General features: G+C 38.7%; 1 protein-coding gene across 9 annotated transcripts in view; it reads right to left on the reverse strand.

The window, feature by feature from the left end:
- Positions 1 to 25,342, reverse strand: part of NEO1 (neogenin 1) — a 60,883-nt gene extending 35,541 nt beyond the window's left edge. For 5 of the 9 annotated variants that reach the window (XM_087704082.1, XM_087704078.1, XM_087704077.1 and 2 more), the window contains exons 1-2: positions 24,989 to 25,341; positions 921 to 1,238 (exon numbers count right to left, since the gene is read on the reverse strand). In XM_087704082.1, the coding sequence (XP_087560208.1) occupies positions 921 to 1,238; positions 24,989 to 25,112 (442 nt within the window). In that variant the 5' untranslated portion in view covers positions 25,113 to 25,341. Of the gene's footprint in view, positions 1 to 920; positions 1,239 to 23,112; positions 23,183 to 24,988 lie in introns of those variants that run through there. The other 4 variants (XM_087704084.1, XM_087704083.1, XM_087704081.1 and 1 more) reach the window with 3 other exon arrangements.
- Positions 25,343 to 25,825: the final 483 nt, after the last annotated feature.

Genomic DNA, 25,825 nt, shown 5'->3' on the forward strand with positions numbered 1-25,825 from the left:
GATCTCATGAGATAAATGATCATCTCCCAAATTAAATGAGAATCTTGGCTATCAGAAGAACTGGAGACCACACTTGTCAGTAACAAAGTATTATTTTACTAGAGGTGGTTGGGAAAGTGCAGTACGCTCAAACACAAGGCATTCTGTAATGACAGCAGGCAGGAAAATCCCCGAGGAGGGAAAACACTATAGCTGCTTCATGTGGAAAGGTCTCAGGCAATGCCCACCCAACCTTTCATTGTTCTCTACTTCACTTTAATTTTTTAAAAAAAATAATAATCAGGAAATGACCTTCATAGAGTGGGGAGGAAATGGTGGAGTCAGGAATCACACGCTAGATTATTTAATAGCTATTTAATGTATATTTGTAACTAACCTCAATATGAATAATTCAAAATGATATATAATATAAACCAGACCTAGTCCTCGGTTTATGACAAGTGAGCCTACTATTCTGGCTATAAGTTGTAGTGGTTGTAAGTTGAGACACCAGGTGAGTGGACTTGATTTTATGACTAGGAGGCAACCCCCCAACCCCCAATTTACTATATCTTGCCCTCTCTCTAACACTTGCCCTAAAGTTAACCCTCTAAAGCAGTGTTTCTCAACCATGACAACTAGATATGTCAACTTCAACTCCCAGAATTCCCCAGTCAGCCATTCTCCATGCTGGCTGTGGAATTCTGGGAGTTGAGGTCCAGACAACTTAAAATTGCCAAGGTTGAGAAATTCCACCCTAACGCTTCAAAGTAAGAAATGGTCTCTGAGGACTGCCCTTTTTTAAAATAGACATTACTTTTTTGCGAAACTGCCTTCTCAGACTAGTTCTTCTGCAGTACACAGTATGCATTTATTTCTGCCGAAACATCAACCTCAGGTTTGGAAAATGTACGCAATAGCTATCCAAATAAGGTTTTCACCTGCAACTGTAAGCTTAGCCGTCCTGCTTACGATGGTGCCAAGACTCTCCACGGTTGCCACACACTGGTAATGACCTTCATCAGGTTTATTGTGCTTGGAATGGACAACACTGTTGATTAACAAAGATCCATCTGGTAGCAATTGCCGGCGGTCATCTGATACCAAGTTCAAGAAAGTCCCGTCCTTTCTCCATTCAATTTTTGGAGGTGAATCACAATATGCTGAACAGTTCAGTATAACAGAAGACGCTCTAACTGACAGAGTGTCCACTGGTTCTACTAGGAAATAAAACGGAGTAAAAGTTCTCACTGTAGGTTCTATAAGAGAAAGAGAGAGAGAAAAATAGCATTATTTAGGGCATTCCAAATATATTATGCAGAAATCTTATATTATTATGGATATAAAAAAGACCTTCACTGCTCCAAAATCTATCTTCCATGTATATCATACTAAAATAAATCTTCAAGCTTCTTACACAAAGAAGTCTAGATTAGCAGAAGAAACCATAATCAATAGTTTGAAGAGTGACTTTTGCAACCTGGCAGGCAAATACTAGAGAAGAGTAGGAAAAAGCAGTAGCAGTTTCTAGGCATTTAAAACAAAGCCTCTAGTTATTCTCCCTTTTTGAGGATGGAACAAGTGTCTCACAGAAACCTTACCTTCGGGTAATTTGGGTATACATTGCCCCATATTCTTAAAAAGAAACAAAGAGTGCAACAGTGTGTGTCACTAGAAAACATACAGCCCCATAATTAGCATTCACATCTTGTAATATCTCATTCTCAAATATTAACAAAAACCCTGATCTCTATCAATACAATTTTGAATTAGGAAAGGAGAGAGAAAATGCAGATCATGGCTTCTGGGATTCTTTCCAACCTTTTTATCAGAATTGGCCACAGGAGGCATCTATATTCTCTTCTATCTGACCGAGTGTACTAATCTGTTGCATCTCTGATATACAGTGGAAACCACAGGGCTAGTGGCGTATGCTTTATTACAGATCACATGACCAGAAGAGAGGTGGGCTTGGAATGGAACAATCAGCAACATTTTGAACACCTAGCTGACTGTTCTCTCACTGGGATTTTTTATGGAATGTTTTTTTCTCCACAATTTTCAAAGACCCAGCCCATTATTAAGGCTCAGTGTGTTGCTTGCCAGATTCTCCGGTTCTGTTCACTTTGCAGATAATTATCCTGTGAAACAGCAGGGTTATCATTTATTTCCTAGCATTCAAATGGAATTGAAAGAATAAAAATGAAGAGCTATTTGTGCATAAAGCCTTTAATTAAATTATGCAACACTATTTTGCTGTGTTAATTTTTTAGCCAATAGTATCATCTCTTCCTTGCAATACCATTGATCCAAAAGAAAATTTGTTTTGTTTCTCCAATAACTGTGGCATTTAACAACAAACATTGAATTGGGTCTTTTATGTATCAATGAACTCAATGCAGGTCCTAATGCGGTTTTCCTATAAACACATCTTACAATAACTACAAGATTTAGAACTTAATATTTCAGATTCCATATGAAGGATTTCTTGAAAACTTTTAGAAATTATTTTGCATCTTGGGGAAGATCTTAAAAGTGGGGAAACCCTTAAGGTAGAAAAAGAGATTCCACAGCCACATATGTTTTTCCCAAATCATAAGCTCTTGCAAGTAGAGCATTAAACTAGGCAGCAGATTTAAAACACTGTAACAAATAGAACAAGAAGCAGGACAAAGGAACACTTTATGAACACTTACTTATCTCTCTGTTCTCCTTGTGCATTAAAGTAACATCACAGCCACTAGATGGCATCCAAACCAACAAAATAAATGCCCAAGGGTGCTCAAAATTAAAATCTTGCACTGCTGTAGGACTGCTCCTTTATGGGCAAAGTGTCAGATGCTCATTTCTAGTATAGTTATACAATTTCAGACCAAGATATTTTTACTATAATGCTGAAACCCACCTTCTAAAGATTATTACATTTACACACAAAATTTCATTTTCCCTAAATGTGCATTGACTACCAGATACAGAATAGAAGAAAAAAATAATATAGCCAACATATCCTTTAAAATACGGCTTGAGCTGAACAATAAGTTAGAATGTATTAAAATGCTGATATGTCTTATATACTAAGGAAGTCAACTCTTGGTTCTTCAAGGTCAATGCTGATCCCTTGCCAAGGCAACCAACCTTGGGGTTCCAGCAGAATCCCTTCTCAATTACTAACAAAACTTTAGGAATACTTTGGTTACATTATTAAGCTATTCCTACTGCCTGGGAAGGGGTATCATATGTGGTTGTTGTTTTAAAAAACGGTTCAGCAAATATGTGCTCCCTCCCATTGCAGTCAGGACTACATGCATGCCACCTAATAACAAAAGCAACAAGGATGCAGTGTGTGTGTGTGTGTGTGTGTGTGTGTGTGTGTGTTTGTGTAAAAAATTCATCAAAACTCTTCAACTGGAAAAACGCTTTGCTTTTTAAGGGTATATATACATCCTGGCAAATGTATGCCTTAATTGCCAATTGGAGACAAACCCATAAAATAAAGTGTCAGAAATGGAGACAATACTCTAATAGCGTTGTTTTAAAGCTTATTAAGAGTGGAAATAAAATGTGTTCCACAAAAAGCCAGACCCCCAGCCAGTGGGGGGGTTGGGGAGAGGGAGGTTTCTGTACTGAGTCATCCACCTTTCCCTATAAGGGAGAAGAGGTTGGGGGGGAAGCAGCTGGTGTTCCTCCTGCTGCTCTAAAAGTAGCTCCTTATGACTGTTGGCAAAGGCAGGCCACGCTCCAAAATTGTTCCCGTACATCAAGATCTGGATTTGATCAATGCTAGCACTGGATTCCAATTCCACAACCAATTTATAATATATGGGAAGTTGATTCACCGGACTCTCAAATGCCCAGTTGATTTAGATCTCCTCAGATCCCCTTTAACCATTCAACGCAACTTTCTGATTTGAAAGTTGAGCTGATTCAACAATGTGACAGAATCTGCTTTGGCCAGAATAACCAAACTTGAGGTTTTGCACAGCCCTATTTACCGAAAAAATTGACCTCCCCATGGCATTCTTTTACTTTTTATATATATATGTTATGAAAGGATAGTTGAAATACACAAATAGTGGCTGGAGATATTGCACTTACTCCTTGCCTATTGCGTTGGTTGGCCAGTTGTTTCAGAGTACAATCCAAGGTGTTGATTTTGATCTTTAAAGGCCTATTTACATTTACAAAGTCCTGAATAATCTTGACACTTCCTATCTGCAGGCCTGATTATACCTATGAGCCTGCAGAGAGATAAGAGAAGGCCTCATCCACTGGCTTATCATTTGCCTTACTAGATAATAAAGTTCTCTAGGCAGCAATTCCTTTCCCTTGCAATTTCCTCTCATTGCTTTTAGAGACATTTTTCCCGATCGCATTTGGCACTTTAAAAAGTTGGTAATAAACGAAACCAGCTTTTTAAATATAATTTCAGTATAATTACTTCTGTGTAAGAAGAATCTCATGCACTATCTTGGGAGGCAATTTTTCCTGCAGCAGATTTCAAATCTCCAAATAATTGATTAAACAAAATGAAATTAGTTGGCAGTTTTGTGCCACAGTTTTGGAACCAGACACAGTACAGTATTTCTGCCTGCATCTACAGTTAACTGCAAAGAACATTCTGAATGCGCATTTAGATGTGCAGATTTGTTCCCTTTCCACTGAGCTACATAGAGCAAGCAACATATCACTTTGCAACAGATTCATTTCAAGGTATCTTTCTGTTCCCATTGTTTTGCATGCTTGCCTAGTCTTGCTACAAAGAAGTACAGCTTTTTCAAATTGTTTACATATTGTCAACACCTCATGCATCTGCATCAGTCAACTTTCAGTATGTAACTCTTGCAATGTTTACTGAAGGTCACTGACATCAATCCAGTCCTTTGACAGACAGGCACAGCACTGAGAGAGTCCTAAGAGAATGGACTCGGCTGAAGGAATTTGCTTTGTAGAATGCAAATAATTAGCACGATGATTTTAATCTCTGTTATGATCCACATGGAATGAGGAAATATACATCAATTTCTAGATTACAGTCAAAAGGGGGGAAATGTTAAAACACAAGAACCCTGCTGGAACAATTGAAATTTTTAAATAAAGCGAACGATCTACTGGCCAAATAAAATCTTCTATAATAACAGGAATCACTTATCCTGGCAATAAATGTTATGCTAATTATGTATAGTAGAGAGCACCTTGCACCTGTCCTGTGCCACTTCTAATCAATAGGTAAGAGCACCAAAGTCTCATACTGCAGGGAAATTTTTCTATTCATTTTGATTATTTCTAAATGTATAAACTTTTTAAATTTTATATACTCATTTCTGGAAAAAAGAATTCATAGGGAAAATGATACGTCATTTTAACAGTTATTCCTTTCTGTATTTTCCCTCCTTTGTTATTAATTTGGTGATTAAGTTACAAATAAAATTAATTTGGTATTCAGACTGCTTTACATATTTATATAACTGTTTTGTTTATAGCTCTCTTCTTAGCACTAAGCAATGGACACAGCTTAGAGGTAAGTCAGATGCTTTTGGGTGCAGAAAATCTTCCTTTGCGGAATCATCATTATTCAATACCTGAATCACAAAATTCTACTTTCCACCAATTCATGGCTAAAGTTATATTGATAGCTCTAATTTTCCACATCCCCAGATGTTTTGATTATGCAGGAAGCTTGTATGTTAATTATTTGGAACAGAATATTTTCAGCAAAATAAGAACTACAACTCTTGTTAATCATTTTCCTGTAACATAGTAACCCTTCTCATGATATTTACAAAACAGTCAAAAAATTCCCAGAAGAACCTGAAAGATTGCCCAACTGCAGCAAATCCAGTGCCAACAATCTACTATAGTTTCATTACTGGAATGGAAGCACCTTCTAATCTAAAACACCAATTAAACTAGGGCTATATTTTTGGATCTGGTGTTAGAAAGCAAGCTACAATCCTTATAAAAATGTGCACTAATTAGGAGTTTAACTGAGATGTAATTATATATTTAATAATTTTGGCCCACCATGCTTACCATCTGTGGGAGGCAGGCAAGCTGTGTGTGTCTCAGAATGAAGGAAAGGAGGGCATGTGACAGAAGCAAACCAACCAAGCAGGCGCTATTGTTACGGATCAAGAGAAGAAATGATAAATTAAATGTTCTTTTTGCACTTAAAAAAAGGTGGTGTATCATCTGACTGTTGTTTAGAACTACTGTGCTAATAACAGATTTCAGTAAAGCTTCATGCTTCTATATGATTCTGTGTGTGATGGCGAAAATACAAAAAAGAGAGAAGACAAAAAGAGAGAGATTTTGTGTGTGTCTCTTTCCTCTTCTATGAAAAATAATTAGTAGTTTGCATTAAATAGTTCTCATGACTATCTCACATTGTTTTAATTGGCAAAGTAAAAGGCATGGAAGACACGTATGTGGCTTTTGGTTTGGGAGGGTTGCTGTTTTAAGCAGGGCACCGTGAGTGGTGATGGTTTTAATCTTCACACACTGCCCAAAGTCAATGCAATTAGATAGGAGACTCTATAAATAATATAAATAAATGTATGCCCTGCATATTAAGCAACAGCATAATGTCTTGATTGCTGATTGTAGGCATCGATAAATATTACATGAAAATGACCAAAAATGTTCTATGACCTTATAACATAACCCTCATAGCTTGTGTACTTGCTTGATACTGGACACAAGTGTATTAGTGATGGACTAATCATGACTCAGATTTCCTTATTTGCCTCTTTGCTTCCCCTATGGATGCTCACATTGCTAATATCACAGAATCGTATTAAAATTATATCCATGCCATACCGGAGAACACAATGCCATAGTCGGAACGTAGGCAATAGTTCTATGAAACGATTCTGATTCAGGAAGAAAACGTTACTTGTTGTGTGCTTGGATGGACACATCACACCTGCTGGCAATTCATTATAGAAGATGCCAACTGGCCTAATTTGGGTCCACGTGTGCTTTAAATCGCCTCCTCCCGTTCGGATCTAGGACCCTCCCGATGGCTCCTAAAAGACAAAACTAAACTGTTCGTGTAGTGAATGCTGGCATTTTCACAGGCCTTGACTTGTTCTGCTTGGAAGAGTTTTCTTTCCCCACCCACTTCTTCAGTGACATAATTAAAAGCTGCTTAACTCCATTGCAATCTTAGGGGAAAATGAGGGAGATGGTTCATCAACATTTATATGAGTTAGATAACCCAGAGCCCTCAAGATGTTCTAGATTGTTTTACTAAAACTTACAGAAATCTTGAGGACTAGTTATGAGGATTAGTCATGAAGAGAAGAACATATGGGTATTTCAAGCTTATTTACTATTTCATTAGAACAACATTTCTTGTCTTACGGAGCTGAAACAACTTGATGCATGCAATTGCTGTTTTACTTTTAAAGCCTGAATTTTCACTAAACGGGGTACAGAAAGTGTATTCAAAGTTCCAAAATTGGTATTAAATCAGAAGGACTCAGTGTGTTTAACATGACAAGTCTTTCACTGAAATAGACTTTAGTGCAGAGAATGGCACTGAACTATTATCACTTAGATATATTTCTGCCTAATTTCAGTGAAAGCTACATTTAATAGAATTTTTTTTGGGGGGGGGAATGTTTGTTAAAACTGAGTGTCCCTTAAATCTGAATTTACATCCCTGACACAATTTATGTCATTCATTTGATTACCCAATTAAAATTTGCATTCATTTGTTTTAGTATGTCTCCTATTTATGAAGCAAATGACATCAAAACATTAATGTAATTTACTCAAAATGAAACCAACGGAGCCAAATGACATAACTTGTATCAATGGCCCAGGCTGTTAAAGTAACAAGAAAAACATCTGATCCATCAAAATATATATATATATATATATAAGTTTTGTTCAAAATCTGCTGAATGCCTATCCAGAAAACTGAGGATTGATTCTATGACAAATTGGCACCTGTCTTTGCAACAACCTATATCTTTATGCCCTAAGTTATCAACTTGAAGCATTTTGTTTGTTAGTGGAGGGAGGGAAAATGTAAATCTGTGCCCTTACTGAAAGAACAAACTGAGAAAATACTTTTTTTTCTGGCAAAACAAGGAGGAACAGTTTAACCAAAGCCACCTGAGAGCCTTTGTGCAGGCTTTCTGAATATGAAGGGGGGGAAATGAAGAAATAATGCTTTCAGAACAATTTTCTTCCACTGGAATATGTACAGGATGGCAAGATTTCAGGGGAGAGTGTTCAAGCTCCCAGCTCTGTTTTTCATCCGGCTAACTAGAGGAGAAATAATGAAGTCCTTGGCAGTCACAAGCAACACACAGCAAAGGATGTCATTCAAGCCACTGAATGTATCTTGTTTTGGAAAGCTATTTCTTTAAGGTAAAGGTTAACAGCGCAGACAAAGCTGTGTGAAGGGAAGAAGAACATGCTTGACGTTTAATATTGTTCCAAAGGCACTCTTGTTGCATAGAATAAAATTCAACAACCCCTTTACATCAAACACTAAGTAATATTCACAGAAACGAAAATGACTTTGTGAGTTTGACATAAATCTCTGATATTAAACTGTTATTGTTCTTTCCATGCAAACCGAGACCTTGGAAAAGTCATTTGCACCTGGAATATTTATGCATTTTAATTTCTGAAATTATGAATATTGTTATGTTAAAAACGTTAAACATGACTGAATCTTGGATAGCAACTTATCTAGCAATGTAACTCAGAGCCTAATTCAGTGTTTCATTGTTCAGTTTTATGTACTTGAGCAGCAATAAGCAACAAATGATCATTTGTTAAATTAACACTTTATTGATACTCTTTTTTTTCTTATGAACCAACATGATGTATTTTACTTCATGCATAACCTGGAAAATACCTACCCTAATTGGAACCAGCGTTGGAGGAAAGAGCTTCCACCATTTATTTATTTTTAAACCCTCAGACTGAGATCTACTTTGCACACAACTACAAGTTAATATTACAACTTAGTTTAGAACCTTAGTTTGCTGCAGTGCCCTTTTTACATTGATCCTGTTTTAATTCTGAATCTAAGAGTTATAATGGATTTTTGAAAATATATTCTCAATGTGTATTGCAAAAGAAGCTGTTCATATGAGATTTCTTCTTCGGAAAGCATGGTATGAATGGGCAGTTAATTCTATTTCATTCCTCTTAGTCTCCCAACCATTTTTAAAAACTAAAGTATTGAATTACGAAGAATTCAAAATTAGTTTCAATGCAGTTCATTTGATATTCAGTTCAAGGTTGGCATTTACCTACTATAGTAGTACATGGTATCTGACTAGGCAGTGTTTTTCAGCCTTGGCAAGTTGAAATTATGTGGACTTCAACTCCCAGAATTCCCCAGCTGGGAAGTCCACTAAAGAAGTCCACACATCTTCAACTTGCCAAGGTTGAGAAACCTTGGCTAGGGCTAAAGATGGCCATCATATGGTTGCTCTCTCCCCTGACATTAGTCAGGCACAAATTATTTCATCTGTTGAAAACCTACCTCTTCACCCAGGGTGTCTCTCTGTGAATGTTTATTTTCCAAGTCCTTCTCCTTTTGAAGATGGGATGACATTTGTTCTTGTCTAGTCTTCTGAAGCTTCAGCAGTTGTCCAGAAGGTTTCAAAATTTCCAAGAATGGTTCTGTGATTAGCTCCACTGATTGTTTAGGACCCATAGAGACAGGGTCATCCACCTAACCCAGGAATCTTGAGTTCACTTAAATTAGCTAAGTTCTCCCTTATCCTCTCTTTGTCTACCTTACGTTGCAGTTCCCTCGTTCCCCCAGGGATGTAATATTGAAAGAGCTGGAGTTTCGTCTCCCTTCTGAGAGGTAAAAAGGTGCAAAAGAGGAATGGAAAATTATGTCTTTTTGTTTGTGGAGATTCTCAGTCATCTAGGTCTTGGTTGCTCCCAAAGGTGCTTTTCCCAAAAGGCAGCGGGACGTACTTGGTTTTTCTGTCTTTTGCCATCAGCCACTACCAATTCACCACATTCTCAAGGTTTCAATTAGCTATAATTGCGCCTTGGATAAACCTCATTGGCTACGATAAGTGCCACAATCTACATATGCCCTCTGAGCATTGATTAGGTAGAAGCTGAGTTTAGTACATCAAGTATGCTCAAACACAAGCAAGTACTTTACAGGTAAGTGGGGTCATTTGCTTATACATTCCTGCTTGGGAAATCTCTTTGTGCTTCCTAACCCCTTGCAGTTATAATTTTCAAGGCAAATACTTTATGTCATTACTTATATTTGTGGAGATCTGGATTTGTTAGGGATGAGATTCATAGGATTCCCAGTAAAGCTATTTTCCCAAAATGAAAGCTGTGCTGTTCAACACAGAATTTCATATATGTCATTGTTTTTGCTCTAGGAGTTCCTAGGCTATTTGGATAGCTTAGTTCTGAAGAAGATTATTAATGTTGGAACTAGTCAGGCTGCATAAGCTTCCTGAAAGGAAGCAATTGCAAAATAACTAGGAAATAATTAGGAAATGAGGATTTCTGCTTTTGCTTTGTCTTTATGGAAAGGGCACAGACTTTCTTTGGCAAATACTGATGTGCAAAAAAAGAAACCCATAATTTTGGGTTGATTGATTATTATGAGAGCCTTTTTCTACAGCGACTTTGACTTCAGAAAATTTAACTTTATTAGTCTTTTAATTATCATTTGAATAGAGATTGATTGTTGGCATGCAGTGCTCCTAAACAGCTTTGAATGGAATGGCTCTCATGTTTATATATTGTTTATAAATTGTTTTAATCATAAGTTGATATTTACGAAGGCAAGCACCCTATTTGGACAATCCTATTCATATCAGTATGTTTACCTAAAATGCTAATAAAAATGAATTCCTAGAAGTATTATAACTTAAATATAATTTCACTCATTGTATCTGTTGGTGGCTCCTTAAAAACTGCACTTTTTCCTGAAGTTGCATAGTAGCCATATAGTCCTAGAAAGAATAGGCATTTCAATTAAGAACGCACCAACAGCAGGCAACAAGATTATCATGTCCTATTGCTACCTCTTTAATGTCACATTATTTTATAATGTGTTATAAGTAATTCTGACCACTTTAAATATTTTATTTGTCAACAAAACATGCATGCATATTCAGCAATTCTCTTCCCCCCTCCTTTGAGTTGGAGAAGAAACCTTTCCTTCCTTCCTTCCTTCCTCCCTCCCTTCCTTCCTTCCCTCCCTCCCTCCCTGACTGAGAGGCTAACAATAATTAAAAACAAAACAATCAGAAACCCATAGCTGAGATTAAAAATACAACACAATTCAGCACAGCCCACGCAGATGCTCACACACAAATCTGGATCCCAAGCCTGGCCCCACAGCCATGTCTTTGAGGTCTTGTGAAAGGCTGATGAGGTCCAATCTAATTTCCGGGGGAATGAAGCTCCAAGGAGTGGATGCAACTCCAGAAGAGGCTGTATACCTGGACCCCACCAGATGACACTCCCTAAAGTCAACACCTGGAGTCTTGACCCTTCCTGCTAGACCTTGTGGGACAAGTGGACATAATTGGGAAGAGTCAGTTCCTCAAAAATCCCATTGTTCTTATAGGAGCTTTTCAAAGACTATAGTCTTCAAAGCAAAACCAGAAAGCCCAGTTGCCTCTTTTAAAAAAGCACCTTTGGGACAACCATGACCTGGGTGAGTGAGAATCTCCATAAACTTTTAAAAGACTATAGGTATTCCACAGGGGATTTTAAAAGATCTTAATAGGCCGCCTGTCTATATTGTGATTTATCCATCTTTTTTTCTGTTTGTCTGCTGTAGAACATCAATAGGAAACTGCTTCTTCATTCATTGTTGATGGGGTTTCAGGGGGTTCTGAGTACTGCATGTTTCGTTAGAATCTGTTGATAGTTAACAGCCCATATTTCTCCTGATAGAGAGAATTAATGGCAAAAGAAAATCCTTTCCCACATGGGCATAATACTTTTTGGCAAATATGAAGTCAAAGTTTCTTTGAGTTCAGTAGCTATTGTTACTTAAAACATGGGTCAGTTCGGAAGCAATTACATCATAATTTTAGGTCAAACAAGTTTTTGTTGAAGCCTAATTGGATGCATGTGGAGTGGAAATATCTGTTGTGAAAAGGCTTTGGATTCATTGGCAAGTTATAAAATACTTACTGGTAAAACAAGCCAAAATTCCTGGACTTCATAGTGCTGCAAATTCATTCTTTAAAGTACTGGAAGAACAAATCTAACGTTTCAATTTTCTTTGTTTACTTGAATGTTGTTCAACACTTGGAAATGTTTTCATAGGGATTGCAAAAATAATTATAGGATGAAGGAATTATGTTAGTATTGATTTCTTCATACCATCTCATTTACTCCACCCGTCGGGAACCGCCACTTCAGCATTATGACTATGATGATGGATGGCCTAGCTTTCTAACTTAGAAGGGTTGGAATTTGTTAGTTGTGTGGGTTTGATGGCCCCCTTTTCTCCTGTTCCAGGCTATCATCTAGTGATCGATGTGCCTGTGTCACATAGATCAGGATTGGACATCTTTTTTCTCTCTGAAGTCTACCTTTATCCCCTTCCCTCTAGCATACCCAACCTCATTCCAGCATTCTCTACCTCACCAAGATTGTTGGAAAGAAGAAGAAAGTTTTTATCACTTGGCCATTTTAATGCATTTGAAATTGCAGCAAGATTGAAGCCCCCACACCCACTCCTCAATTCCTTTCCTTGCTTGCCCTCTTCCTCCCTGCTACTCTTACAGTTGTTAACCTTCAATTTTCATGGACGTTTTTCTTCCTGCAAAGCATGGTGACCATATTGTCCTCTTGTGTATAAGAAGGTTCAGTTCTCTGGCTTCTGCAGAGACAGAACTGACGGTAGCTGCAACAAGTGCGAGGGGGAAACAGATCGGCACCCGTATTGTAATGGATTTCCCCCCAAAGCACTGAGTAAAACCATATGTTGCCCTATCCCGACTCTCCTGTTATAGATTGTATCTTCTGGAGCTTCATTTAGTATGGGGGGAATGTATTTTAAACTATATTGATTACACAACATCTGTAGTTTGTTTCTAAATGTTGCCTGCATAATATATTTCTCCCTCTCCCTGGTATGTTACTACTAATTCTCAAACTTTTTTCTCTCTCGCAGCATTAATGTTAGTGTGTGTTTCTTTTCCATTTTTAACTTCTTATTGTCCTAAGGGACTTCATAAATATTGCTTCCTCCTACAAAGCTGCTGACATGTAGCAAAAATTTCTAATTCATTATTCATGTGATGTTCATTTTCTATGTTTAGGAATTAATGCATCTTCAATGGAGAATTTTTTTTTTCCATGGCTGCAGTACGAAAAGAAGAAAGCAGGCAAAGCAAACACTACATGCAGAGTTATGTGGCAAGTGCTAGAATGCTAATCAACAAAGAAAATAGTGGGCATAAATATTTGCTATACTTACAGAGGAATTTAATTTTATGGGGAGAGGAAATGTGTAGTAGTATTTTTATTAACGTACTGTATGTTATACTGTTTCATATACAAACACATCTCAAAGTGATTTACAAAATAAACATACCAATAAAAAATGGTAATTAAAAATAATATTAAAGAAAGCCTGTTTACTTTAGAAACAACAGTGGAGAAAGGAAAGAAAATTATCAGCTTCTTTGCTGTGCTACGAAACTGTAGTGGTGTATTTCTTGACTGCTGGTTCCTTTACTTAAAAGGCAGAACCTATCCATTACTTCAGTATCTTAACAGGTAGCCCTCAACTTACAACCGTTCGTTTAGTGAACGTTTGAAGTTACGACACTGAAAAAATGACTTATGACTGTTTTTCACACTTACAACCATTACAGCATCCCCATGGTCATGTGATCAAAATTCAGATGCTTGGCAACTGACTCATATTTGTGATGGATGCGGTATCTCTGTGTCATGTGATCCCCTTTTGCAAACTTCTGACCAAGAAAGTCAATGGGGGAAGCCAGATTCACTTAACAACCATGCTACAAACTGAACCGCTGCAGCGATTCACTTAACAATTATAGCAAGAAAGGTCCTAAAATGGAGCAAAGTTCACTTAACAACTGTCTCACTTAGCAACATAAATTTTGGGCTCAATTAAAAGTTGAGGGCTACCTATACTATGAATTCTAAAGCTGACTGCTATCCTTGTTGCTATGAGTTTGGTGTTCTTTATATTTAACTTAAGTCCCATTTTTTCCCACTATGATCCCTGCTTATATATTAGCTGGATTAGCAAGAATGAAGGAGGTGGATATAAATATCACTGTAAAACATTTATAAATAGTGACCTAGAAACCTGAAATTATTACCAGTACCATTTTGACAAATGTACTTCAGCAGCATATTTTATGTATAGGATTAATTTAAATAAGCTGACTTTCTAAAAATTGCACTAGTTAATTAGATTTGTATTGCACTCTTTGAACATGTTCATATGTTATGATGGAAGCTTCTTGTCACAGCAGGGTTTTTTTTTTCTTTTAAGGCAACTTCCTAAGCTATTATTATCATCACCATAATCAAATATGGGAGATGAAGATTACTGATTAAGTACTGACAGAACAAGGATCCACGAGTTATAGCTTAGTTTAATAACCAACATTTACTTATGCTTATCATTGTTTGCTTTTTTCTTAAGTCTCTACAAAGGGGGACTCTGTTTCTAACAATTTTATTTCTTATTTCTTAAAACAGTTTTATCCCACATTTTCTCTATTTAGAGCAGCATACAATCACTCTTTTTCTCCCTCTGACTGATATACATGTAGCCGAAATACAGTGACTGACCCAGAGTCCCACATCAACTTCATGATGGAAGAAAGTCAATCCAAGTGTACATGGTTTAATCAAAATATTTAGCCATTGCCACGCACTAGTGTGTAGAATACTATGTTCCCTCTGAAAATTAGAGTGGCAAGCTACTATAGCTCTTAGATCCCAATTGTCTTATTAACGCAGGATGTTATTTACAATAAAATAGCTGCACATTCCCATTTAGTTTTGCATACAAGCACTGTTTTCTGTCCCCTGCTGTGGACACAGATCCTTAAATACTGTTCAGCAAGAAAACAAAAGTACCCAAGCATTACTTGGGTGGATTTTCCATTTTATACATGTGGGCAGAGACACATTAGGATTGTAATTCTGTATTCACTTCTTGGAAAGTAAGACTTACAGAACCCAGAATCCTAATTTTAAAGTCTTATTATAAAAGAATAAGTAAGCATTCATAGAAATAATAGAAAAAGTCTACTAACAAAAAGAATATTTAGACAAGGTAACATTTTACAAATATTTCATTTAATAGGTTTTTTTTTAAAGGACTGTTTTAAGGAATACTTTTTTCTAAACTGAGAGAACACTGGGTGTTTTGTTTGAGCCTGCCAAGAGCCATACACCAAAATCAGACTTTCTCCCCCCTAAAGTACACAATCTTAGTTCACATCACACAAGCTTCCTTGTTCCTGCTTAAGTGCTCTCTTCTGTGAAGCAAGGCTTTATATGCCTGTGGTGGAAAAAGCCCACTAGTTTATTTCTCTTTCAAAATGTATGCAGTTAATTAAAGTGTAAAGTAATACCTGTTTTGAAAGTTTGGCACGGAGGAGTGACATGTTCTTTTAAACTGAGAATGTGTCAAAAGAAGGTCAATTTGTGCTCAGGAGTCATGTAAACGTTTCATTTTAGAATTCCTGTGCATTTTTAAAAAGCTAGGAGAATTAGTTGGTTATTATAAGTTCATCAATTTCCTTCTTCAGTTTTAAACTATTAGTCTAATGGTCCAAACATGCAATGACTGGATTTTCCTTCCCATTTATTTTTCTCCTTAAGAGAATGCCCTCTTTATTTCTACCCTGACAATCCGACATTTTGTTGTTTTATTCAAACAATAAAACAATTCATTTTAAAAAACAAATCCAGAATGCAAGTACAGCCTCTACTGAGATTAATTTAGGAAAGAATAACTTTTTGGGGCTTCCCAATGAAACTCACCTCATGTAACTTTGCTGAGACTACAGCACTGCTGCATATTTTGCCTACTTCAACCTAAGAAACGTGTAACCCAGGGTGAGCAATCTGTGGCCTTCACCCCTTATGTAATCCTTGGTCTAATCTTTTTTGGCCCTCAATTAATTTCAAGAGCCCTTTGAAGAAAATCAATTCACCTTGGGTAGGAGCAATCTGTCAAGGAAGGATGGACAAAGGTATCAGAGAGAGAGGGGGGAATATTGTAACTTCACTGTTACGCTCTGGCCTTATTTATTGCTTGCTGAACTCCCCATTCATTACTGACACGCAGTTCCTACAGATTATTTCCAAATAAACATGAACCTCGACAGAAAAAAAGTTTCCCATTGTATACATTTACCTACAGGTCTTACAGCCATAAGATCGTGTTCAGCAAAAGCAATACTATATGTTAATAGTCACTTTCCTTTCCTAAAGTATGCTAAGGAAAAACACCTCTGCACATTCCCTTTAAAACATTTAAATGTATTATGAAAGGAGTGCATCAAATATTTTTATTTCATTTTCTAGATTATCTCCCCCCAAAAAAGGATATATTATTTCTAACAACTGTTATGACTGTATATTATTAATACAGTAAACACATTTCCAACCGCATTACACTACACAATGGGCTCCAGTGATGGAAAATGTGTTCCTTATTTTTTGTGCCAGTGAAGAAAGTTTCCCTCATAACTGCAAGTTTGCTTAAACATTGGTTGATCAATATTCTGGGAAAGGACTATAAAGCAGCAATAGAATTTGTACTTTAGAAATGCACATTAAATAAAGAACTTACATTATTCTTTATTCAGCCTAAGAGGTTTTTTTTAATGATTATTTTTTACTTATTTCGTAAGTAAACTCTGGCCAAGACACTAAATCCACTAAAGAAATTCAGATTAAACATCTAATCTACAGACAATTTCAAAATTGTATATAGTGTAGAAATTTACAGAATCACTGCATTTGACATATCACAGATCAAGCACATTTTTCCAAAGGGAAAAGTGGTTGAAATACAATCATACCAACAAGAACCGCCAATTGTCCTCAGATGCATTATCAGCTGATTATAGTATTATACTATATCCAGGTTATCTACTGAAATTCTTCACAGACAAGCAGCAAAGCTTAGTACAGCTCTTGGCAATTTGTATTTAAGATCTCACTAGAGATCTCAGTCTTCCATATTCTATCATCATACATGACACTATAGCTAGATTCACATATTCTAAATAAACCAACACTGGCTGGATTGAAAGAAAACTTTTGAAGACTCTGTCAGAAGTACAATATCTGGAATCATTCAGCATGCTGGGATATTTTGCCCATCACATCAATGTTTTTTTTTAAGAAATCTATTTTATATTTACCTAACTTGCCATTGATAGTGACTATATCACTCATCTGAGATAAGAATCATACAAAATCTTCTTTGGGCTTTAAAGGGCCTGACCAAGTTCCTAGGTGACCAAGTTCCTGCTTATTGGGTTAGTCAGGGAAAGTTCTCTAGAAAGGAAGGCACAGCCAAAGTACATTAACAAAGAAGATGCAAACGCTAGAAAGATAATAAGGCATAACAAGTAAAAATGGAGAGCTATTAAATAGATAAATAAGTGCTATTTTAATTAGGACTTTGAAGTCTCATAATGAGATGCATTATACTGCAATTCAATTAAATGAATTGTGTGTTTTCGAATAATCTACAAGCTACTTTCTGACTTGATTAGTTTACTGAAAATACAATGTAAACATATATAGATGCTCACTCAAAAGTACACAGGATGCTAGACAGATTTTCATTACCTTGCAAATCATATTATGATTGTTACTATGTTATAATGTTATATTTGCAAAGTACAGCTTGGAAACATTTAAAAATAATAAATATCTCCATCTCTAAGCAATGCAGTGTACAATAAAGTATCACCTAGAAGCAGAAATATACAAGCCCTCCAACTCCACCCTTCTCTCAGTGAGATGAGTGCATTGGAAATAAGTTACCACTAATTCAAAACTGACACTTAAAAAAATTAGCCAATCAATACATTTTTAATTTCCTTTGCATAGCTCTATGCATGCATCCACTCCGATACACCACAGTTCTTAGTTAACTTATTTTCTGTGGGAAATAAATATCAAATTGTTCAATATCTGTAGTGTTGATTATTATGGAAGGCTATATTACTATTTACTTATTCATTTCAGAGGCAAGGACAGAAAGTAGTTGAGTTTCACTGTAGAAACAAATTTAGGATTAAAATGGCGGAAGAAACAGCGACTCCATGGATACAGCAATTCCTCTGCAATGTATGATTTTTCTTTTATGCAAGGAGAATAGATGCTGATAGATAACTCTTCAGAGATCCTGTGTCAAGTATTCTTCAGCCTCTGGCCAATGTGTTATTGTACACTTATCATAAAGTTATTAATGAATAATTTGTTTTAAGTAGATTAAAGAAGACATTTATTATCTTCTTCATATTTTAGTGTTATAGCATGTGTATTTACATATATATTCTACTATTGTAAAGTAAAGCCAATTAAATTAGTATGGTCATTTAAAAAGCATGAAAATGAGTTCTTTGAATGGATAATCAATGTTTAAGCAGTAGTACAGCCAAAAAAGTTTAGGTAACACATCACTTATAATCAATAAGTATAAACCAAGGATCATTGTTATTATTGCTGTTCGCTCATAATTTCTGTAACTATTGATTCCTAATATTTTAATTACATGATTGCTTATATTGTATTGTTGCAAACTGCTGTGACCCTATTGGCTGATAGACAAATACAATAAATGAACTGATAAATTTCTGATGAAACCTGCTATCACATTTTGGATATTTTTGCTTATTATCTCTATCCACAATTTCCTACTTTAGTAAACCATAGGCATTAAGTTCTGTTTCCTCTGTTCTCCAGCAGAATCACAAAGGAATCAAACTCACTATATAATTGGCAATGGCCTTCCTAAAGCTCATACATTACATCTCTGCTTTGATAGCTGGGAGAGAAAGTGGGGTCTCTCACACATCCATATTCTCCCTCATAGAGTCTATTCTTCTTCACTGGCAGTTTAACAGTGCTGCATCAGGCATTTTGACGGTGAAACCATTAACACAGGAAACCCTCAAGTGTCTGGAGGTATTCTTTGACATACTTTTGATTAGCAGATTTCAGACATGATGGACAAAATCTGTCTGGTCATTGCAAGCTTCTGCATAAAATCCCACCTTTAATGATGCATGTGTAAAATACCATAACTCTGGAAGACCTGGAGGAAAGGGGGACCTGGTGTGCTATGGTCCATGGGGTCACAAAGAGTCGGACACAATTTAGAGACTAAACAACAACAAAATACACATGCTAAAAAATAAATTCTTATGCATGCATAAAATTACATTTAGATTTAATAAGATTCTGTTTTAATGCATAACTCTTCATACCTTGTTAGATCAAAAGATTATTAATATGTGGGGAAAAAAGCTACTAATCTGGACACCCCACCCAGTTCTACCACAGCTAAAATGCTGTCCATACTTTTTAACCTTCTCTCAGTTGGGATCAATGGGTGGAAAGACACAGGTGTCACCATCCGACAAATGATGCAAAGTCATAATGCAAAATAATTCAAATATGTAATTCATGATTAGTTAGCTTATAACTGAGCAGATGGTTGGGAACCAGTTCAATGATAGACTAGCTAAGTGTCAATCTGACACCAAGGAATAATGGAGAATTCTCGCATTTTCTCCAAAGAAAGAATTATGTGAAAATAGGTCACTGACTCAAAATAATCAAATCTGAATTTGAATTATGTGTTATCTGAAACAACATAATTTGAATTATGTTAAATAGAGCATTGAGCTGAACAGACTAGTTCCACAAACTAACATAGCATTTACAAATTTCTGGAGAAATACATTGCCCTTCTCAATCAAGTTACCTTAACTTTCCATATACCCATTGTTTTGCTAATGGATATACAGATAGTCCTCGATTTATAATGGTTCATTTAGTGATCATCCAAAGTTACAATGGCACTGAAAAAAGTGACATATGACCACCTCTGTTACATCCCCCACAGTCACATGATGAAAATTCAGATGTTTGGCAACTGGTTCATACTGATTGACCATTGATCTGTCCCGAGGTCATGTCATCCCCTTTGGTGACCTTCTGATGAGCAAAGTCAATGGGGGAACCAGAGTCACTTAGCAACCGTGTGACTAACTTATCAACTGCAGTGATTCACTTAACAACTGTGGCAAGAAAGGTTGTAAAAAAGAGCAAAACTCACTTAAGAAAATGTCTCAATTAACAACAGATATTTTGGGGTCAATAGTGGTTATAAGACAAGGACTACCTGTATACAAAGCCAGGTTTTGCAATGAATTATGAAGAAACAGCAAAACCTGGAGCTTTTTTTCCTCTTTTTTTCAGTTCTGAGCCACTCATCACAACAATGGCCACAGGAGATGCTATTTAGTCTCCTTTCATGTAGGATTGGATGGCTCTACTGACCCCAATTTCTGTTCCTTTATCTACATAGTTTCATCCGGCATTGGGACCCAGCATTGTGAAACTGATTTTCTGAAGCAGAAGTGCTCTAGTTGTTCACTTCAGTTCTATTCCATAATTCCATCTATCTTAGTCCCTATCTGTCTTGTTTCAGCTATCACAATGGCAATAATCACAGCAATAGTGAGGTGTGGATATTATTTCACATATTTCTCACCTTCATCGATTGAGACAACAATAGTTTAGTGGAGGGAAGGGAGGAACTAGGATTCCCTTTCATTCAAGGAAACTCCCTAATACTACAATATAATTTTCCCATCTTGCTCTTTGATGATAGCAGCAATTTGAACATAAAGGAACATTACAAAAATCAGTAACTTTGTTGAAAAATGCAACGTTCCAATAATGTATAGCGGTAGGATGTTTTTTGTTGGAGGGAAAGTTTTTTATACTATTTTACCATCTCACAAATTTTGTCTTATGACAGTTGCCTTGTGAGATGCTACAGAATCATGGTTGTCTGTTTTGAGTGACTCATTGGCAATTCTCAAGGGAACAATTTAGAGATGAAGCCATCGTACCCCACTGTTAGTTCATTACCTCTGTCCTAGAGAATTTTTGCACAGGATCACCGGAACAGTTGCACATACCTACACCACTTTCTGTATAACATGGACATTTTCAAAGACAGAATTGGTTTATTGTCTATTTATCTTTATAGCTATTGGTCATATTGATATTCTACTGAAATGCAAGGACTTTTGGCAGCTTCCATTATTAAAAAAAATGAGATACCCACAGTACATAAAACATAAAACTATAAACCAATAAATTTTTGTCAACTATTACAAAAACAAAGGCAAAACATAAACATGAGAATAAAAGATGGCACAAGTCATGAACTTGGCTGGAAAGCTCTCCAACATCCTTCTAAAAATCATCAGGGAGAAGGCTAGTCTGATCTCCCTTGGGAAATATCCTTGACTTACAACCATTCATTTATTGACTGAAGTTACAATGGCCCTGGAACAAGTGACTTACAACCTGTCCTCGCACTTATGACAATTGTAGCATCCCTATGGCCACATGACCAAAATTTGGGCACCTGGAGCTTTTTTTCTCTTTTTTCAGTTCTGAGCCACTCAGAACTGAGTGGGTCTCAGGGTCACGCGATTGCCATTTGGGCCTTCCCCAACCTTCTGACAAGCAAAGCCAATATGGGAATCAGGATTCGCTTAATGGTTTTGTGATTCACTCAACAATTGCAATGGTTCACTTAACAATCATGGCAAAAAGGTTCTAAAAACAGGCATGACTCACTTAACAACCAACTTATTTAGCAACGGAAATTCTGATGCCAATTGTGGTTGTAAGTCGAGGACTACCTGAATTCCAAAACACTTGAAAAGTAGTGCCTTCCTGAGTTCAGCTCCTTTCACCTCCTTGGAAGTGCAGAATCCCAAGCAGTTTCTACTTAAATGCTCTGGTGTATTGGGCCAATTCAGATTGGTGGAGACTGCCCTATAGGCACTAAATCTGGAGTCACTTGTTCTAAATCTACCTTGAGTACTTATCACCAGAAGCCCTTCATGGAATATCAGAGATGGAAACTTTCAATGTGCAATTACAATCGAAAAGGGATGTTTTCAGCAGCAGCAGCCTCCTAATAGTAATTCCTTTCCTCAAAAACTACCTGACATTTAGTTGATTACCACTTTTATCTTTCTAAGTCTTTTAAACTGTTTTAAGGCCATTTGTGGATTTTGCTTTTTATTCCCCTGCTCTTTATTTTAATCTGGTGTTTTTTTTCTTTACAGTATCCCTTCTTACAATGATTGTTAGTTTTACGTTGCCAGACACACAAAGAAATTTAGTTGCAGAATAGCACACAAACAAAATAAATAAATGAAACATTTTAAGTACTACCTTCTAAGTCATTCTCCAAAGATGTAAACATTCAAAGAACACACCCAAACATTTATGACTGACTTTTCAAACTATAGTATCAGTAGCCACAACTTCTGCCATGTCAGGGCTATTGCATGTCAGTCATCTAAACTCACCTCAAATGCACAAGGATGCTAAGCTCAAATATAGACTTCAAAACTGTGACTAAGGTAAAGATCATAAGGCATAAACTAAAACCAGCTCATAGTTTTAATAGGTATTATTTATTACCATTCAGAATTTCAGCCTTCTCCAAAGTGTTGCCCTCTAAATGTTTTGGACTACAACTGGCATCATCCTCAGGCAGCATATTTAAAGTGGTAATTAAACCAACTGGAATATATGAAATAGCTGAAATAAGAGCCATTTGCAGTTTATGTGCCTTCTCTCAGCATTATTCTGATTTCAAGTTGAGGTAACTTCCCAGCTAAAGGAATCAACATTCCCTTTGTGTGTACACATTTATCCCCACACAATACACACTGCCAACTCATTTTTTTCCCCAGCTTAAGCCATGTACCATAACCACAGGATACACCAGAAATACTACAGGTACCGAAAAGCTGAGATCACTGCAGATATAATCCACTGAAAAACAAAACCCATGCCAGATATAGTAAGTACCTTGATGTGTAATGTCAAAAAGACAAGCATAACCATTTGAGGCTGTTTTCGACATTCCTGACCAGATTCAATCTGCTTTTATCTGTCTTAGTATCAGCTCTCCTTCACTGCGTTGTGAGAACCCAGCCTCTTATAGTGCGCACGTTTTAAATTTCAAGCCTTTCAAATCTGAAATGTTGCAGGTTCCAAACACGTTGCACCTCCCTAATGCAGGGCTGCAACTTACACATTCCTCCGGCAGTTAATTAACTTTACTTTCTGTCTGTGACACAAAAAGCCATTTACGTGGGCAGCTCGCTAATTGCTAACACCAGCTTCCCATCCTGCCCAGGTTTGTAGAAGTAAACAAGCCCAGGATCACACTTCACACACCCACAAGATTGAAGGCTAGGTCTGCTCGCCACTGCACCTGACATAACTTGGGGATCACGCCTGCGCCGGCATCACACACCAGCTTTAAAAAAAAAAAAACAAACACCCACACTGACTGCAGAAAGCCAAGCAGGTGAAGGGGAGGGGGATTCCCTCCTTAAGAATACCACCAGGTTTCCCCCTACCCTTCGCCTACCACCTCAAAAGAGCTGCACTCATCCAATGCGATGGCGAGCAGGGAGAGGAGGGGTATTCGCTGATGAATGACCAACCAAAGACGCACTTCTGCAGGGGCTCTCCCTCCTTCCTTCCTTACTCCACAGCCATAGTAGTAGTAGTAGTAGTCGTCACCATCACCATAGTAAATGGCACGAGCAACTGTCTATTACTGAGAGGCGCAGTGGCCTCTGCTGGCACAGCAAACCCTTGTGAAACACGTTGAGATGGGACTCTTACAAGTGGAGGCAACCTGTGCAGGCTTTTTTTCCTGGGGGGGGGGGCTGGGCAGAAGGAGGGAATGCCAAAAGAGAGAGAGAGAGAGAGAGAGAGAAAGAGAGAGAGAGAGAAGGCTAGAGAGGGGGGGAAGCACCCCTTTTCCCATCCTTTTCTGTCCACCTTTCCATCCTTTTCTGTCCATTTTTCAGGCTGGGGTGGTGGTGGTGGGAGAAAAGAGACCCCCCCCCTCTCTTCACAGCCCATCTCAGCCACACATCCCCATCACTGGCCAAGTCTCTCTGGTGACTGCTGACAAAAGACCTACACACCCCCCCACCCCTCACACCCACCAACACACACACTCAAGAGACGCACAAACACCCACCACACACACATGTGGGGGGGGAGACAGAGTCCTCTGCCTTGGGAAGCGAAGGAAGGAGAAGAAGGAGAAAGAGAGAGAGAGAGAGAAAGGAGAAAGGGAAAAGGAAAGGAGAGAAAGAAAGGAAAGGGAAAGGAGAAAGAAAGGAGAGAAAGGGAAAGAAAGGAGGAGAGAGAGAGAAAGGGAAAGAAAGAAAGGAGGAAAGAGAGAGGGGAGGAAAGGGAAAGGAAGGAGGAGGAAAAGAGAGAGAGAAAGGGAAAAGGAAAGGAGAGAAAGAAAGGAGAGAAAGGGAAAGAAGGAGAAAGAAAGGAGAGAAAGGGAAAGAAAGGAGGAGAGAAAGGGAAAGAAAGGAGGAAAGAGAAAGGGGGAAAGGGAAAGGAAGGAGGAGGAAAAGAGAGAGAGAAAGGGAGAAAGGAGGGATCCCCGCCTGCTGTTGCTTCTCCTGCTGCTTCCACAGCCCAGACCGGCGCCTGCGGGGCTCCTTGGCGGCATCCCCGCTCCGAGGCCAGCAGACCCTCCGAGACCCTCCCCAGCCGGGGGTCCCTTTCGGAGGGGAAGGGGGATTCCTCACGGGGCGCCCAAAGAGACCCTCCGCCCCCTCCTCGCCGCCCCCTCCCCAAACGACCCCCTCCCGGCTGCAGCAGCGGCGGCGAAGAAACCCCCCTCCCCAACCGGCCGGGGACTCACCTGCGGGCGGGAGGTGCTGAGGCGGCGCGGCGGCGGCGGAGTCGGGGCGCTGCCCGCCGAGCAGCGCGACCCACAGTGAGCTTAGGAGCGGCAGCAGCCGCCGCCAGGCGCCCCGCGCCGCCATCGCTCGCTCCCCCTCAGGCCGGCGGCCGGGCACGCAGAGGGGGCGCGGCGGCAGCGAGGGCAGCCGAGCGGGGGCAGCGGAGGGAAAGAAGGGATGAAGGAGAGCCGAGCTGAGGAGGGGGAAAAAGAAGCTCTGCCGGGCGAGGGACCGGTGGGAGGACGGGGGTTTCACTCCATGGCGGGCCGGTCCCGTCGCCGCCGCGGAGCCTTTTATTTTATTTTTTTCTCTCTCCCCCCTCACGAAGAGTCGCGCCGACAGGAGGAGCAACAGCCTGGCGCGCGCCCCCGATCGCGGCCTGCCTGCGTGCGTGCGTGAGGCGCGCGCTCCCGTCTCCTTCTTTTAAACACCCCCTCCTCTCTTCTTTTTTTTTTCCCCCCCTTCTCCTCAGGCTGCCAACCGCCGTCCTTCGCCCGTTGGCCGGCCGCGCAGGCGCGCCAGCCTTTCCATTGATCCCTGGCGGTGCGCGCGAGCGGCTGAGTGAGTGAATGTCTGTCCGTCTGTATGTTTGTGTGTGTGTGTGTGTGTGTGTGTTTGTGTGTCAAGGAGGGAGAGGTGAGCGCGCGCTGAGCTGACAGAATTCCAAAGGAAGGGGGAGGGGCACACACGCACACACATACACACACACACCCGGCAGGAGCCGAGGAAGCCCCCAAAGGGGGCGTGTCCGACGCACGCGCACGCGCGCGGCTCGCCCCCCCCGCCACCTCCTCTCT

This window comes from Thamnophis sirtalis, unplaced genomic scaffold (assembly GCF_051295495.1).
Source record: "Thamnophis sirtalis isolate CommonGarterSnake01/CBP01778 unplaced genomic scaffold, rThaSir2_p1.2 scaffold_2, whole genome shotgun sequence".
Lineage (NCBI taxonomy): Eukaryota > Metazoa > Chordata > Lepidosauria > Squamata > Natricidae > Thamnophis > Thamnophis sirtalis.